Here is a 15,215-nt window from a genome sequence, read left to right as displayed (position 1 = left end):
TCTTTTTGTCCTATTTTGAAATACGTTTTTGTTTCAAATTAAAAAGTTTGTTATGATAAAAATTTATGGGAACTCTACTTCCGGAACCAAGATGTACAAATGTGTTTTTTGTATTCGCCCTCTTGTGAGAAAAAGAGTTTGGTGTTTAATTTTGCTGTCAACATTATTTAAAACAGATTTGTCGTTTTCTGATGCGGTCAGGTGGTCGAGCAGAAAACTTGTGTATTGAGCTGTGTTGGACTAATAAAGTCCATTTTGTTTTTGCCAAGTTTGTTTGGCATGCTTTCTTCATTTTCGATGTGCATTTTATTAATGTGCAGAACAACTGTGTTGTTTTGGGACCTTTTTCCAGATGTACTCTTTGTGATTCTTGTAGAATAGAAAGATGCATTGTGAGCAACATGTTTACATTTTGAGGTTGTGTGGTGAATGCTTGTCTTGAGCTGTATTTACACTCCAAAAGTTTCACAGAAGCTGCATTTGAAGTGGAATATATACCCAAAAAAACTGTTTAATGCTGCATATGTGGCATAAATACATTTACAAAGCAATTACGGTTGCATAAATAAAGTTACAAGATTATTCTTTTAAATATAGAATTGATAATATAGTAATATGAAATGAATGATTCACTATAAATTCTTTAAAAAAAAATTCTCCCAATCTGGAATCCCAATTCCCACTACTTAGTAAGTCCTCGTGGTGGTGCGATTGCTCACCTCAATCCGGATGGCGGAGGACGAATCCCAGTTGCCTCCGCGAGACCGTCAATCCGCGCATCTTATCACGTGACTCGTCGTGCATGACACAGCGGAGACTCACAGCATGTGGAGGCTCATGCTGCTCTCCACGATCCACACACAACTCACCACATGCCCCATTGAGAGAACCACTAATCATGACCACGAGGAGGTTACCCCATGTGACTCTACCCTCCCTAGCAACCGTGCCAATTTGGTTGCTTAGGAGACCTGGCTGGAGTCACTCAGCACACCCTGGATTCGAACTCGTGACTCCAGGTGTGGTAGTCGGCGTCAATACTCGCTGAGCTACCCAGTCCCCCATTCACTATAAATGATTAAATATATCCTCGATAATAGAGCAGGCATAATTTAGTCTGGCTTTTATGTGGCATTGCATCCAAATGTTTAGAAAAGTTATGTCACACCTCTCCTCAACAAGCTGCATAATATGGAGTGGTGTTGGTGGCGGCGTAGTGGGCTAAAGCACATAACTGGTAATCAGAAGGTTGCTGGTTCGATCCCCACAGCCACCACCATTGTGTCCTTGAGCAAGGCACTTAACTCCAGGTTGCTCTGGCGGGATTGTCCCTGTAATAACTGCACTGTAAGTCGCATTGGATAAAAGCATCTGCCAAATGCATAAATGTAAATATTCAAGGCACCCCCTTCTTGTTCAATATATCCACAGATCCTTAGATACACACATTCAGACACTCTGAATGTGTGTGTGGCCATGGTCGGTTGTGCTGGCAAGACTGGCATCCAGTTTAATTAAAAACTGATGCACATGCGTATCTTCTGGCCGACTGAACCAAGATCCATGTCTGTGCTCGGCACCTCATCTAACATTGCCATCACCTCGACACTGCTCCACCGCAGCTGGCGCATTCTTCAGCCACGCTGCCTTGCTAAGCTCTTTTAAGTGAACCGCAGCGCAGATATGTGCCAGAGTCAGATATCTGTGGATTAAAAGTGCTACTGAACACCATAGCAGGATTTTTATAATGAATTGTTTAATGAGTGTATAGTGTCCAAGGGAATATTGCTTGGCTTAGTAGCTTGTCAACATACATCTTTTTATAATGATTACGTGCTAGAAAACTGATACACAGTAGGATGTACATGTACAACATAAGCCCTATATAAATGATGTAGAGAGTGGAGCTTGAATCAAGTTAGGGTTAGGTCTCACACACACACACACACACACACACACACACACACACACACACACACACATATATAGATACAAAATAACCTGACCATGCAGTGTGTGTGTCTGAAATGCTGAACTTTTGAAGAATGCGCTCACTGATGTTTCTCCTGCACTCTTTATAACAAATCATCCAAACAGGGGTTTTACAGCTTGATGCCGCAGGAGAACGGTTTCAAGTTCCTGTGGTTCCATAGGAGAACCTTTAAAGTTCTATATGATGCCATCGGTGAACCTTGTATCCTACTGTATATGATGTCATAGGAGAGCAGTAAAAGTTCTATTCAATGTCATAAGAGAAACTTTAAAGTGATGCTATAGGAAAACATTTGCAGATTTATTCAAATCAATAGAAGAACCTTTAAAGTTCCATATGATGTCATATGTGAAGCAAACATTTCTACTGTATATGATGCAATAGGAGAACCTTTTGAGGTTTCTGTGATCCTATTTGGCTCTAATTGTAACATTTAGAACCTTGGTCTGTTGGAGTCTCTGATGCAAGCTGGCACAGAGCGCAGGTGGGCTGTTTGTTCTCACTCTCCACTAATCAGATCTGGATTAGTTTTCTGAAATATTGTCATGTATATCACATCCCACTCACACCTGTTTGGCTAGGCTAGTTAAAGGGTTTACCTATGTGCTAGTTACCTGAACAAAACTGTGCTTTAACACACACTAATGCTGTGTGAGTGTATGTGTGTGTGTGTATGTGAGTGTGTGAGAGAGAGCCTTAACAGTCTGTAGGGGCAAGTGCTGTTAGCGAGCACCTATGAAGGCCGGAACGGTACACGAGGGGGTGGCCAGCACCACGCCCAACCGCCTTTGTCTCTCCAGTGGCGATATTTTACACACCGCACCAGGTACTCATTTTAGGCTGAGTCAACCTAGGGGAGGCCCGGGACCAGTTCAGATAATTGTCACTGGTGTTGGCCATGAACGGGAATCAAACTCGGGTCGCCAGGTTTGCGCTAACCGCTACACTACCGCTCCACGTGTGTGTGTGTGTGTGTGTGTGTGTGAGTGAGTGAGTGTGATGTGTGTGTGTGTGTGTGTGTGTGTGTGTGTGTGTGTGTGTGTGTGTGTGTGTGAGTGTTTGTGTGTGTGTGAGTGTGTATATGTGAGTTTGTGTGTGTTTGTGTGTGTTTGTGTGTGTGTGTGTGTATGTGTTTGTGAGTGTGTGTGTGTGTGTGTGTGTGTGTGTGTGTGAGTGTTTGTGTGTGTGTGAGTGTGTATATGTGAGTTTGTGTGTGTTTGTGTGTGTGTGTGTATGTGTTTGTGAGTGTGTGTGTGTGTGTGTGTGTGTGTGTGTGTGTGTGTGTGTGTGAGTGTGTGTGGGAGTGTGTATATGTGAGTGTGTGTGTGTGTTTGTGTGTGTTTGTGTGTGTGAGTGTGTGTGTGTATGTGTTTGTGAGTGTGTTTGTGTGTGTGTGTGTGTGTGTGTGTGTGTGTGTGTGTCCTGAGGGAGGACTGCAGTGATGAATCATATGGATTTACTGTAGGCTGATAGTGACTGATTGTTGCAGTTAAACAGCACACATTACACAACCACCCATGGCCTTCCCATGTACACAAATTCAGGAACAGGGTATGAAATTATCCCGCGGTGAGTGCCAGAAGTAATTACAATTTGGTTACTCATTTACTAACAGAGCTACTGGCCAGTTGGCTGGTAACCTTTTATACCAAAATATTTATGTTTAAAATTGCATACTAGTACACAACTCGTACCATATCTGCTCCGTTCATTATGTGCATCGTCTGCAGATTTTCTGTGTGCATGGAATACCAGAATGACCTACTGCATTTGCTACAATATGAAAACGAAAATTTGAGGAACAAAATAATGTCGGGTCTCAAAGTTTTTATAACAGGTGGCGTGTCACTGATAGATTAGATAGTACTGTATATGATGAGTGACACCATCTTTCAGCAAATACTGTATATTAATATTGTAAATCAGTATTGCAGTTTATTAGCCTATCTTTGTGTTGTTTACTGTTTTAATTGTTTGTAGCAGCTTGAACTTGTTGATGTGTGATCACAGGCGTGAGTATAGCTTTGAACATGGTTCATCAAATCTGATTTCAGATGCATAAATGTAGTACTTGTTTTATAATGTGTGATTGTAAAGACAGCAACAGAGATAAATCAACATGTGTATTCTGTTTTATTGTCTATATGGTTGTGGTGTGCATACAGAGCTCACTACAAGTTTGAGTGGTGTGTTCTGACTGTGTTGAGGTTTGGTTGGATTGTGTGTGTGTGATCATGTGACTCTAGGCAGTGGACTGAAGCAGTGGCTTAGTGCTTTCTTCAGTAACCCTAACACTCTTATTAACTTCCCCTATTACTGTGGTTAGCCATGCATACTATACCACTTTACACACACATACATACCGGAACTGTTTGGAATGGAATAGTAGTGTACTGCATACTGCACAGTATATACCATTTACAGCTTACAATTTTTGTTGTTTTTTTATTTAAATAGAAACGTTCGGAGGACATGGAATTAATTTATTTTCTGAAATAGTTTTGCATTCTCTTGCAATAAGTTTTGCGTTCTCTCAGAATAGCTTTATCCATCCCTTACAGTAACACCATTGTTACTATATGCAGATGTGGCTCTCTATCTCTCGAACTGCCGCATCCCGCTGCACTTATCCCTCTCCTCGGCTGATTAGCCTGCCTTCCTCCTCGTCACAAATGGTACATTTTATGGCTATGGTTTTAGTACAAATATCATAGTTGAACTATTGGTAGTAAAACCTGGGTAATTTTCATAAGGGATAGATGGAGCTATTTTGATGAAATGAAAAACATATTGTGAGGGAACACTAAACTTTTTGTAAAAAGGGGCGTAATCTATCCCGAGCGAATGAAAAACATATTGTGAGAGAGAGTAAACTACTACGAGTGCATGCAAAACTTATTGCGAAGTAACTCACAACTTATGGCAAAGTAACTCACAACTTATTGCGAAGTAACTCACAACTTATTGCGAAATAACGCAAAACTTATTGCGAAGTAACTCTCAACTTATTGCGAAATAACGCAAAACTTATTGCGAAGTAACTCACAACTTATTGCGAAATAACTCACAACTTATTGCGAAATAACGCAAAACTTATTGCGAAGTAACGCAAAACTTATTGCAAGTAACTCACAACTTATTGCGAAGTAACGCAAAACTTATTGCGAAGTAACTCACAACTTATTGCGAAGTAACTCAAAACTTATTGCGAAGTAACTCACAACTTATTGCGAAGTAACGCAAAACTTATTGCGAAGTAACTCACAACTTATTGCGAAGTAACTCACAACTTATTGCGAAGTAACTCACAACTTATTGCGAAGTAACTCACAACTTATTGCGAAGTAACTCACAACTTATTGCGAAGTAACGCAAAACTTATTATGGCAGAACATATGCATACAAACTTATTATGGTAACGTAAAACTTATTGCGAAGTAACTCACAACTTATTGCGAAATAACGCAAAACTTATTGCGAAGTAACTCACAACTTATTGCGAAGTAACTCACAACTTATTGCGAAATAACGCAAAACTTATTGCGAAGTAACGCAAAACTTATTGCGAAGTAACTCACAACTTATTGGCAACGTAAAACTTATTGCGGTAACTCACAACTTATTGCGTAAGTAACTCAAAACTTATTATGAGTAACTCACAACTTATTGGCGAGTAACTCGACAACTTATTAAGCATATGAAATAACGCAAAACTTATTAAGTAACGCAAAACTTATTGCGGAGTAACTCACAACTTATTGCGAAGTAACGCAAAACTTATTGCGAAGTAACGCAAAACTTATTGCGAAGTAACTCACAACTTATTGCGAAGTAACTCACAACTTATTGCGAAGTAACTCACAACTTATTGCGAAGTAACTCACAACTTATTGCGAAGTAACTCACAACTTATGGCGAAGTAACGCAAAACTTATTGCGAAGTAACTCACAACTTATTGCGAAGTAACTCACAGCTTATGCCGAAGTAATGCAAAACTTATTGCGAAGTAACTCACAACTTATTGCGAAGTAAATCACAACTTATTGCGAAGTAACGCAAAACTTATTGCGAAATAACACAAAACTTATTGCGAAGTAACGCAAAACATATTGCGAAATAACGCAAAACTTATTGCGAAGTAACTCACAACTTATTGCGAAATAATGCAAAACTTATTGCGAAGTAACTCACAACTTATTGCGAAATAACGCAAAACTTATTGCGAAGTAACTCACAACTTATTGCGAAATAACTCACAACTTATTGCGAAGTAACGCAAAAACTTATTGCTGAGTAACTCACAACTTATTATGGCAACGCAAACCTTATTGCAAGTAACTCACAACTTATTGCGGTAACTCAAAACTTATTGCGGTAACACAACTTATTAGCAGCAAAACTTATTGTAGTAACTCACAACTTATTGCGGTAACTCACAACTTATTGCAGTAACTCACAACTTATGTAGCAACAAAACTTATTGCGAAGTAACTCACAACTTATTGCGAAGTAACTCACAGCTTATGCCGAAGTAACGCAAAACTTATTGCGAAGTAACTCACAACTTATTGCGAAGTAAATCACAACTTATTGCGAAGTAACGCAAAACTTATTGCGAAATAACGCAAAACTTATTGCGAAGTAACGCAAAACATATTGCGAAATAACGCAAAACTTATTGCGAAGTAACGCAAAACTTATTGCGAAGTAACTCACAACTTATTGCGAAGTAACGCAAAACTTATTGCTAAGTAACTCACAACTTATTGCGAAGTAACTCACAACTTATGGCGAAGTAACGCAAAACTTATGGCGAAGTAACTCACAACTTATGGCGAAGTAACGCAAAACTTATTGCGAAGTAACGCAAAACTTATGGCGAAGTAACTCACAACTTATGGCGAAGTAACTCACAACTTATGGCGAAGTAACGCAAAACTTATTGCAAAGTAACTCACAACTTATGGCGAAGTAACTCACAACTTATGGCGAAGTAACGCAAAACTTATTGCAAAGTAACGCAAAACTTATTGCGAAATAACGCAAAACTTATTGCGAAATAACGCAACACTTATTGCGAAGTAACGCAACACTTATTGCGAAGTAACGCAAAACTTGTTGCGAAGTAACTCAACTTATGGCGAAGTAACTCACAACTTATGGCGAAGTAACTCACAACTTATGGCGAAGTAACGCAAAACTTATTGCGAAGTAACGCAAAACTTATTGCGAAGTAACTCACAACTTATGGCGAAGTAACTCACACCTTATTGCGAAGTAACTCACAACTTATGGCGAAGTAACGCAAAACTTATTGCGAAGTAACGCAAAACTTATTGCGAAATAACGCAAAACTTATTGCTAAGTAACAGAAAACTTATGGCGCGGTAACACAAAACGTTTTGCGAAGTAACAAAACTTATTGCGAATTAACAGCGCTTATTGCGAATAACAAAACTTATTGCAAAGTAACGCAAAACTTATTGCGAGAGAGCATTAACTATTGCGAGAGAAAAAACGTATTGTGTTAGAATGCAAACCATTGCGAGGGAACACATAACTTATTGTGAAGTAACTTATTTCAGGTGAGCATAAACTTTTGTGAGGGAATGCAATACTTATGAAGGAACGCTTATTTCCGCAAGGGAATGCAAAATTATTGCGATGGATCGCAAAACTGTTGCAATGGAACGCAAACCTTATTGTGAGGGAATGCAAAACTATTTCAGAAAGCGAATTCCCTTTCTGTCCTCTAAGGGGCACCATAGAAACAGCCCTTCCCATTCTCATATATCACACCGATGTCTGTCCGTCTGACCCCGCCTCCCTATTTCACCTCCTCAACACAAACTCTCATAAACTCATACAATCGCCTGTATTCAGCCGTCAGGGCAGTGTTTGTAATAACATCATCTGAGGCTCTATTATAGTTATGGTAGTAATAAAGAAAGTTTTATCTACTGAACGCACCCGATGGTTATTTCATGGATGAATTGGAGTTTACAGACATTAACGATACTCTTGCCAAATTCCTTTTGGGTTTGTGATGACGCTCACATTCAGGTGTTTTTAGAGTATAAAGAGTTGAAAACTTGCAGTGTGAATTGGATATGATGAGATGAAAAGAGAGTGCACCACGAAATAACACAAAAACCTACACGTCTCTCAATTGTGTTGCGTTCACTGGCTACAATCGAAATTAAACATGCAACGTGTGACTATCATAGTCCGTCTTCACGCACAAATTACTCTCGCGGGCTGGTTCTTTGAATGAATCATTTCAATTGACTCTTATGAACGGTTCTTTGAAATGAATCATTCCAAACGGCTCACCAACTTTCTGACGATTATTATATTGAATGAATTCAGTTCGTCCATCTGGGGTTAGTGTGTAGAAGTTTTTAGCTTATTAGCTATTAGCTTTAAGTAAATCCAAGCACAATCATTGATATGTCCTTATTTAGAAATCTATGTAAACGTGTGTGTGTGTGTGTGTGTCCATAGAAGACTTACATCTGGATTAGTGGCTTTCTCAAGCAGAACATCCCTCCACCCCACAATACAACAGCACACACATGTGTCCTTGTGTGTGAGTGCTCACAGCTTTAGCCACTCAAGAATGACTCCCTAAGTGCTTTAGCGTTCATTCATGACCGCCTGCCATGCGAACCTGACTACTGTTTGTCTAAATGTTTCTACTAATACCAATGAGACTGTTTATGGCATACAGTAAGAGCAGAACTGTAAACATTAATGTTGCTTGCATAGTGTTCATCAGAAGGTTGCTGGTTCGATCCCCACGGCCACCACCATTGTGTCCATGAGCAAGGCACTTAACTCCAGGTTGCTTTGGGGGGATGTTCCCTGTAATAAGTGCACTGTTTGTCGCTTTGGATAAAAGCGTCTGCCAAATGCATAAATGGTAAATAAATAATGGTAAATGGTCTGCACTTATATAGCGCTTACCAAAGCGGTTTACACTGCGTCCCAATCACCCATTCACACACACACACATTCGCACACACCAATGGTGGCAGAGCTGCCACGCAAGGTGCTAGCCTGCCATTGGGAGCAACTTGAGGTTCAGTGTCTTGCCCAAGGACTTGGAGCAAGACACTGGAGTGTCTTGGAGAAACAAATTAGAAATATAAAGATTTTAATGGGACATTTTTGGGTTCATATTGATATCTCTGACTAATTATTGCTGACTTTGGTACCTTGGAAGATCTGAGCATTTTCATGAGATCTCTTCTGAAACTCAGAAGAGTTTCAGAAGACACATGTGAGATTAATGGGGTCTCTTTCTAAGGAGAAACATCTGAGAAGCAGAAGACTATATTTGCTCTCCACGTTGCTCTCTAGAAGGAACAATTATTATATTGATCTCATTGGCAATTTGTCTTGCGGGAAACCTACTGCATCAGAAGTCTGCATATCCCGAGCAGATGAAAAACAGAGGAAATGTGTTGACTGTAAAACCGTGAAGATTTATTGAGGTGATTTATTGAGGGAACCATGTGGGAATGTCAGAGGTGTTTGTGTATTCAGTGCAAGAAACTTCGACATGGGAACTCAGAGTTGCACTAACAAAGCGTGGTAACCCCTTACCCTACTTCAGAGGCCTGAGGCCAAGAAAAGGGGAGAAGTCAACCGACGCAAACTTGCCAATCAACTTAAATGGCACTGATCCAAGCCTGCCATTCATCTGATAGTGATGAGCATGGCCCGACATGTTGAGTTCCTCACAGCTACCTCACTTCTGCAGATTTGTATGGGAAAGATGAGTAATTAAGAGTTAATGACTAAATAAACAAGGTTATAAAAGCCCTTCACTAAGTGTGATGTCTACAATATATTCTAAGGACTTTTGGTTAAGCGGATGATTTCTAATCTAATGCAACCTCCACCGGATGTTTACTACAGGTTCAGCTCAATACAGTTTACTTCAGGTCTTGTTCAAGGGCACAATCGTGGTAGATTGTGTGGTAGTATGTTCACACGTCTCTTTTCCAAACAATGGAAGTGAAAAGGGAATTGGCCGTCAAGCGCCTTAAAATACAATTAATGTAATCTTCTGAAACAATACAATTGCTCTGTGTGAGGAACAAACCTTGCCCTCCATCGTAGCTCTCAAATCTGATTCGCGGTTGTGTGGTTGTGTGGGAACTAATGACTTTGTGCTGGTTCGAAACCCGCTTGGAGCAGGTTGTGTAGGACCTGTTACAGTGGTGCCATGACCCTGATGGGAGTGAGGTTTGGGGGGGGTGAGTGTTATGGTAGCCAGCTGGTAGATAGCTGTGCAGTGTGTAAACCTCACTCCTCTGGCCTCAAGAGGTGCACTAGCGACTGATGCTAGAGGCTGTAGCCTTTAGCCTCCTTGTTAGCGCGCCCGCCTCACATGCCGGAGACGCCGGTTCGAATCCCGCTCTGAGCCGGTCGAGTAGGACCGGTGACACTCACACAACTTTAGAAGACTTGAAATATACAGTGCAATAGCTGTATGGACTTTTATGGTGCTTTTGGTCCTGTTTTGAAGTCCCAACCGCCCCTGGCTACTTTCTTTGTTTTTGTTATTTGGAAAATAAGAGCTTGGAAACTCTGCAGAACCTCTTTTGTGTTCTACAGAAGAAATAAAGTCATACAGGTTTGCCTTGAGGGGGAACTATTCTTTCAAGTGTTCTGTAGTATTCTGTTGCTTTCTTACAAGCACGCCGGAATTAGCAATCAGTTCATGCTTGAGGAGATGCATGATGGTTTCCTGCGCTAGCTGTGATATTTCAAACACGCCCTGCTTCCAACAGCATGTGACTCAAAATAGATCCTCACGGTCCTGTGTTGACCCCGTATCCCATCAATGACTCTTGGGGGTGTGTCGTGCGAGTTCACCCGGTTAATGCCTACGGTGTCACCGAAGCAGCGAGATGAATGTTGTATTGTATGTGTGAGAGTCGCGGTCAGGCCCCCAGGCGGCCAAATGCTATGCTTGAACTCCAGTCATGAGGTCAGGCAGCCAGCTAAACACGACACAGACCTGTTTGCTCTGAAAAGTTTGCCTGAGCTTAATGAAATAGATTGCTGAGGAGTAGATGTGGGTTTCTGCATTGAGACAGTGTTCATTTTGTTGGCAACTACTGACACCTTGTGGTGAAAGTTGGCGAGTGATTCATTTTATGAAATAACAATTATTACTTTTTATTAAATGAGTGTTCCATGTTCAAAATCAAATTAAAGAGGTAGTTCACCCAAAAATTTAAATTCTGTTATCATTTGCTCAACCAAATTTGAAAGTTACTTTCATCTGTAACATGCTGATTTCGTGTGTGTCTCTTTAAATGCAAATGAGCTGCTGCTCCCCAGTAATGCATTTACAATAGAAGTCAATGTGGCAAATCATTCCGGAGGTGTCTATGTGAAAATATGAAGCTTATATTTTTATTAAAGTGTTTATATTATTTCTTTCCTATGAAATATATTATTTGACCTGTAAAATTGTCTACTACATCATCTTTTATGTAGAACTGCTTTTCTAAGCAGATGGTTATGCGTTACAGGCGCTATTTTAGTGTGTGGAGTTTTACTCCATGTTAAAGGGACAGTTACTCCAAAAATTAGCTCTGTAGTTCCATACAATGCATGTGAATGGTGACCAGAACTTTGAAGGTCCAAAAAGCATAGAAAGGTAGGTGGCGATATGCACAAAGAATGCAAATCGCCAAAAACAAAAGAAGAAGAATGTGAAAGTGAAAGAGGAGATTTATAGTTTAAAAAAGGACATATTGATCAGTTTTACACACGCGTCAATAAAATCACTTCTGAAGACATGGATTTAATCACTGGAGTCTTATGGATTTATTTTATGCTGTCTTTAAAGGAGACCTATTATGCCCCTTTTACAAGATGTAATATAAGTCTCAGGTGTCCCCAGAATGTGTCTGTGAAGTTTCAGCTCAAAATACCCCACGGATCATTTATTACACCATGTTATAAATGCCTCTTTTTGGGTGGAATCAAAAACAAGCTGATTTCGTGTGTGTCTCTTTAAATGCAAATGAGCTGCTGCTCTCCGCCCCTTTCCGGAAGAGGGCTGTGCCTTTACAGCTCGTGCTTCGGATACAACAGCAACAACAAATCAGAAGCAATACGGCTGACCGCGTAAATACTGGAGTGCAGGCAGGGCTGGACTGGGAAGAGAAATCGTGGGCCCTGGATTTTACAAAGCAACTGGCCCGAAAGTTGAGCGGGGGGTGTTCGCTGTCCTTTTCTGCGTATCGTGCCGCCGTTTTGTGGTCCGTTCTGCATAACGCGGTGGGTCATTTTAGCTTATCGTGGCCCATTCGACCTGTTCCGCGGCCGACCCACCAGCCCGCTCGGTTCTCCCGATGGCCAGTCCGCCCCTGATCGGCCCCAAAGTGCGCCGGCCCACCGGGAAAATGCCCGGTATGCCACATTACCAGTCCAGCTAGTCCAGTGCGTCTTCAGGTGCTCTGATGCCGGGAGTACATGAAGACTCTAATGTACACTTTTACAGCAACAGCAGACACTTATGAGACATTATTCTTCTCACTGTATCTGCTCCAGCGCCGACTGTGTGTAGATCACTCAGGGGAGGAGCTATGATAATAGGGTGGAGTCTGTCACCAGTCGTGGGCGTGGCCTGCTCTAACTTGATGTCACATTAGAGCAGAAATGAAAACCGTTCATTTTGACACATTGTTTTTGATGAATAGAAATATAAGAAAGAGGAGTGGGGGAACTATAGGGTGGTTGTGCACACACTGCCGACTCACATATATGTACAAACCATGTAAAAGTTCATTTTGCATAATAGGTCACCATTAAATGCTTTTTTGAGCTTCAAGTTGTATTGAGCAGTATAAATCTATATGTACATAAGTACGTATACATACATACTGTAAACACTATCCACACATATACTCAATATAGTCTGAAACATAGTAAATACAATGAAAGTAGAGGGGAACACACAGTTCCCCTCAAATACTGGTGGTGGCAGCAGCATGTGGTATATGTACAGTACTACTATGTTTTCATAGTGCTGCTTTGAACAGGAATGTGAAATGTGTCGCCGTGCAGCATCGGTAATTTGTGTCTCTGTCTGATTTTCTCCACAGGACACTAATGCCTCTGTTTGATCCAGACTCTGGACTGCTTATAGTGTCTGGAAATGTATGTAACCATTTACCTAAGACATTATTAATGAATTGAATTATTTATTTGTCATTTTGATCTATGATATTTGTGATATTCTCTCAGGGTGAGAGCGTGATCGACTGTTTTGAGGTGACTGCCAGCGAGCCCTTCCTGTCGCAAGGTAACACAAATGATTTTTCTTGATGTCCTGATGCTATAAAAATGTATATTTCTTGAAACTTTTCACTCTTTGTTGCTCTTTTGGACTCAGTGAGTCACTGTTTGACGGACACATCGACCCGCGGCGTGGCTCTGGTGCCCAAACTCGCTCTGGACGTCAGTGTCTGTGAGATTTTACGTGTGATGCAGTTCACGGACAACTTCATAGTGCCCATCAGCTACCAGGTGCCTCGCAAGGTGAGATTAACACACCACTAACCGTCATCATTTATTAGCCCTTAGGTTGTGCAAAACAAAAGGGGAAGCTTGGCGGTTATTCACACTGTATTCTTCCATACTGTGGCAGATCTCTGCCTTCCCTGTGAAGGAGGAAGCTGGAGCCGTGTGAACAGTTCACGGAAGACTTTAACTAGACACAGTTTCAGCACCTACTCGCCAGTGCACACACACACACACACACAGCTCTGTGTGCCACTCACACTGTTGGCCTTCCCTGCCCAACGCATGCATCACTCTCTCTCACTGGCGTCTCTGGCTCCTCTTTATCCCTCTCCCGGCTGATTGGGTTAATTCAGCACCAGGCATCCATTCTTACGGCCTGGCGACGTCCTCCTCGTCACACACCCCGGTCGCCTGATTCAGGCCGGGAGCCCATTTCTGGGAGGGGAGATGTTGCCCTTCTGGCCGTCCTGCTGCCGGATGGTCTTCCCCACCTCCTAGGAACATGAGCAGGACGAGGGGAGGGTGAGGGGAGAGAGAAAGAGAAAGAGAATTTTGAACCCCTCAGCCATCCCTTTCGACCACCGTTTGACGCACTGCTCCAGCGTCACTGAATCGAGCACTCCCTCTGCGTCGTGATCCTCCGTCAGTGGCGAGGCGAGGGCTCTCTCTGGGTGTCGGCACCAGTATGGCAGATCTTTGCCTTCCCTACGGAGGAGGAAGCAGGAGCTGGGTGAACAGTTCACGGAAGACTTTAATTAGACAGTTTCACTTGGACTCTCTCTCACTGGCATCTCTGGAGCCTCGATATCCCTCTCCTGACTGACTGGGGTAATTCAGCGCCAGGCGTCCATCCTTACGGACCGGCCATGCCCCCCCTCGTTTTATTTTGTCAAAATAAAACACAACGCTTGATCTTGCTTTGGCTTTGATCTGGAACTTTTTCTTTAGCAAAACAAAACTGGTTCTTTGATCAAGAATTGGAGTCAAAATGACTTGATTTCTTGGACCTTTAAATGTTTGAGCTTGTTAAATGAAATGTATTTTTTCTCATTTTTCATGGGCATTTCAGGCAGGACAGGACTTCCATGCGGACTTGTTTCCGGACACTGTAGGTCACACTCCGGCTATGACGGCAGACGATTGGTGGAAAGGAGAAAACAAACAGGTACTGACCAATCAAAGATGTAAACCAAACATTTCCCTAATGGTTGCTAGATAACTTCTTTGTTGTAACCACATTGTTAACCATAACATTAGATCTCCTAACCACAACCTCCATAGGATTAGCATGTTTTAGCACAAAGTGTGGACTTTTCAGACGGTCCCTTACCACACCCTCCACAGTATTATCACGTTTTAGCACAAAGGGTGGACTTTTCAGACGGTCCCTTACCACACCCTCCACAGTATTATCACGTTTTAGCACAAAGGGTGGACTTTTCAGACGGTCCCTTACCACACCCTCCACAGTATTAGCACGTTTAACACAAAGTGTGGACTTTTCAGACGGTCCCTTACCACAACCACCACAGTATTAGCACGTTTTAGCACAAAGTGTGGACTTTTCAGACGGTCCCTTACCACACCCTCCACAGTATTAGCACGTTTTAGCACAAAGGGTGGACTTTTCAGACGGTCCCTTACCACACCCTCCACAGTATTAGCACG

At 41.8% G+C, this 15,215-nt stretch overlaps 1 protein-coding gene across 3 annotated transcripts in view; it reads left to right on the top strand.

Annotated features, from left to right (window-relative positions):
* LOC127653188 (mitochondrial import inner membrane translocase subunit tim16) overlaps positions 1–15,215 on the top strand; it is a 173,255-nt gene that overhangs the window by 135,959 nt on the left and 22,081 nt on the right. For all 3 annotated transcript variants that reach the window (XM_052139772.1, XM_052139770.1, XM_052139769.1), the window contains exons 10-13: positions 13,127–13,181; positions 13,269–13,326; positions 13,417–13,562; positions 14,617–14,712. In XM_052139772.1, the coding sequence (XP_051995732.1) occupies positions 13,127–13,181; positions 13,269–13,326; positions 13,417–13,562; positions 14,617–14,712 (355 nt within the window). The remainder of the gene's footprint in view (positions 1–13,126; positions 13,182–13,268; positions 13,327–13,416; positions 13,563–14,616; positions 14,713–15,215) is intronic.

This window comes from Xyrauchen texanus, chromosome 12 (assembly GCF_025860055.1).
Source record: "Xyrauchen texanus isolate HMW12.3.18 chromosome 12, RBS_HiC_50CHRs, whole genome shotgun sequence".
NCBI classification, from domain to species: domain Eukaryota; kingdom Metazoa; phylum Chordata; class Actinopteri; order Cypriniformes; family Catostomidae; genus Xyrauchen; species Xyrauchen texanus.
Note: the sequence above shows the minus strand (reverse complement) of the source record. Positions and strands in the feature narration are given on the sequence as shown.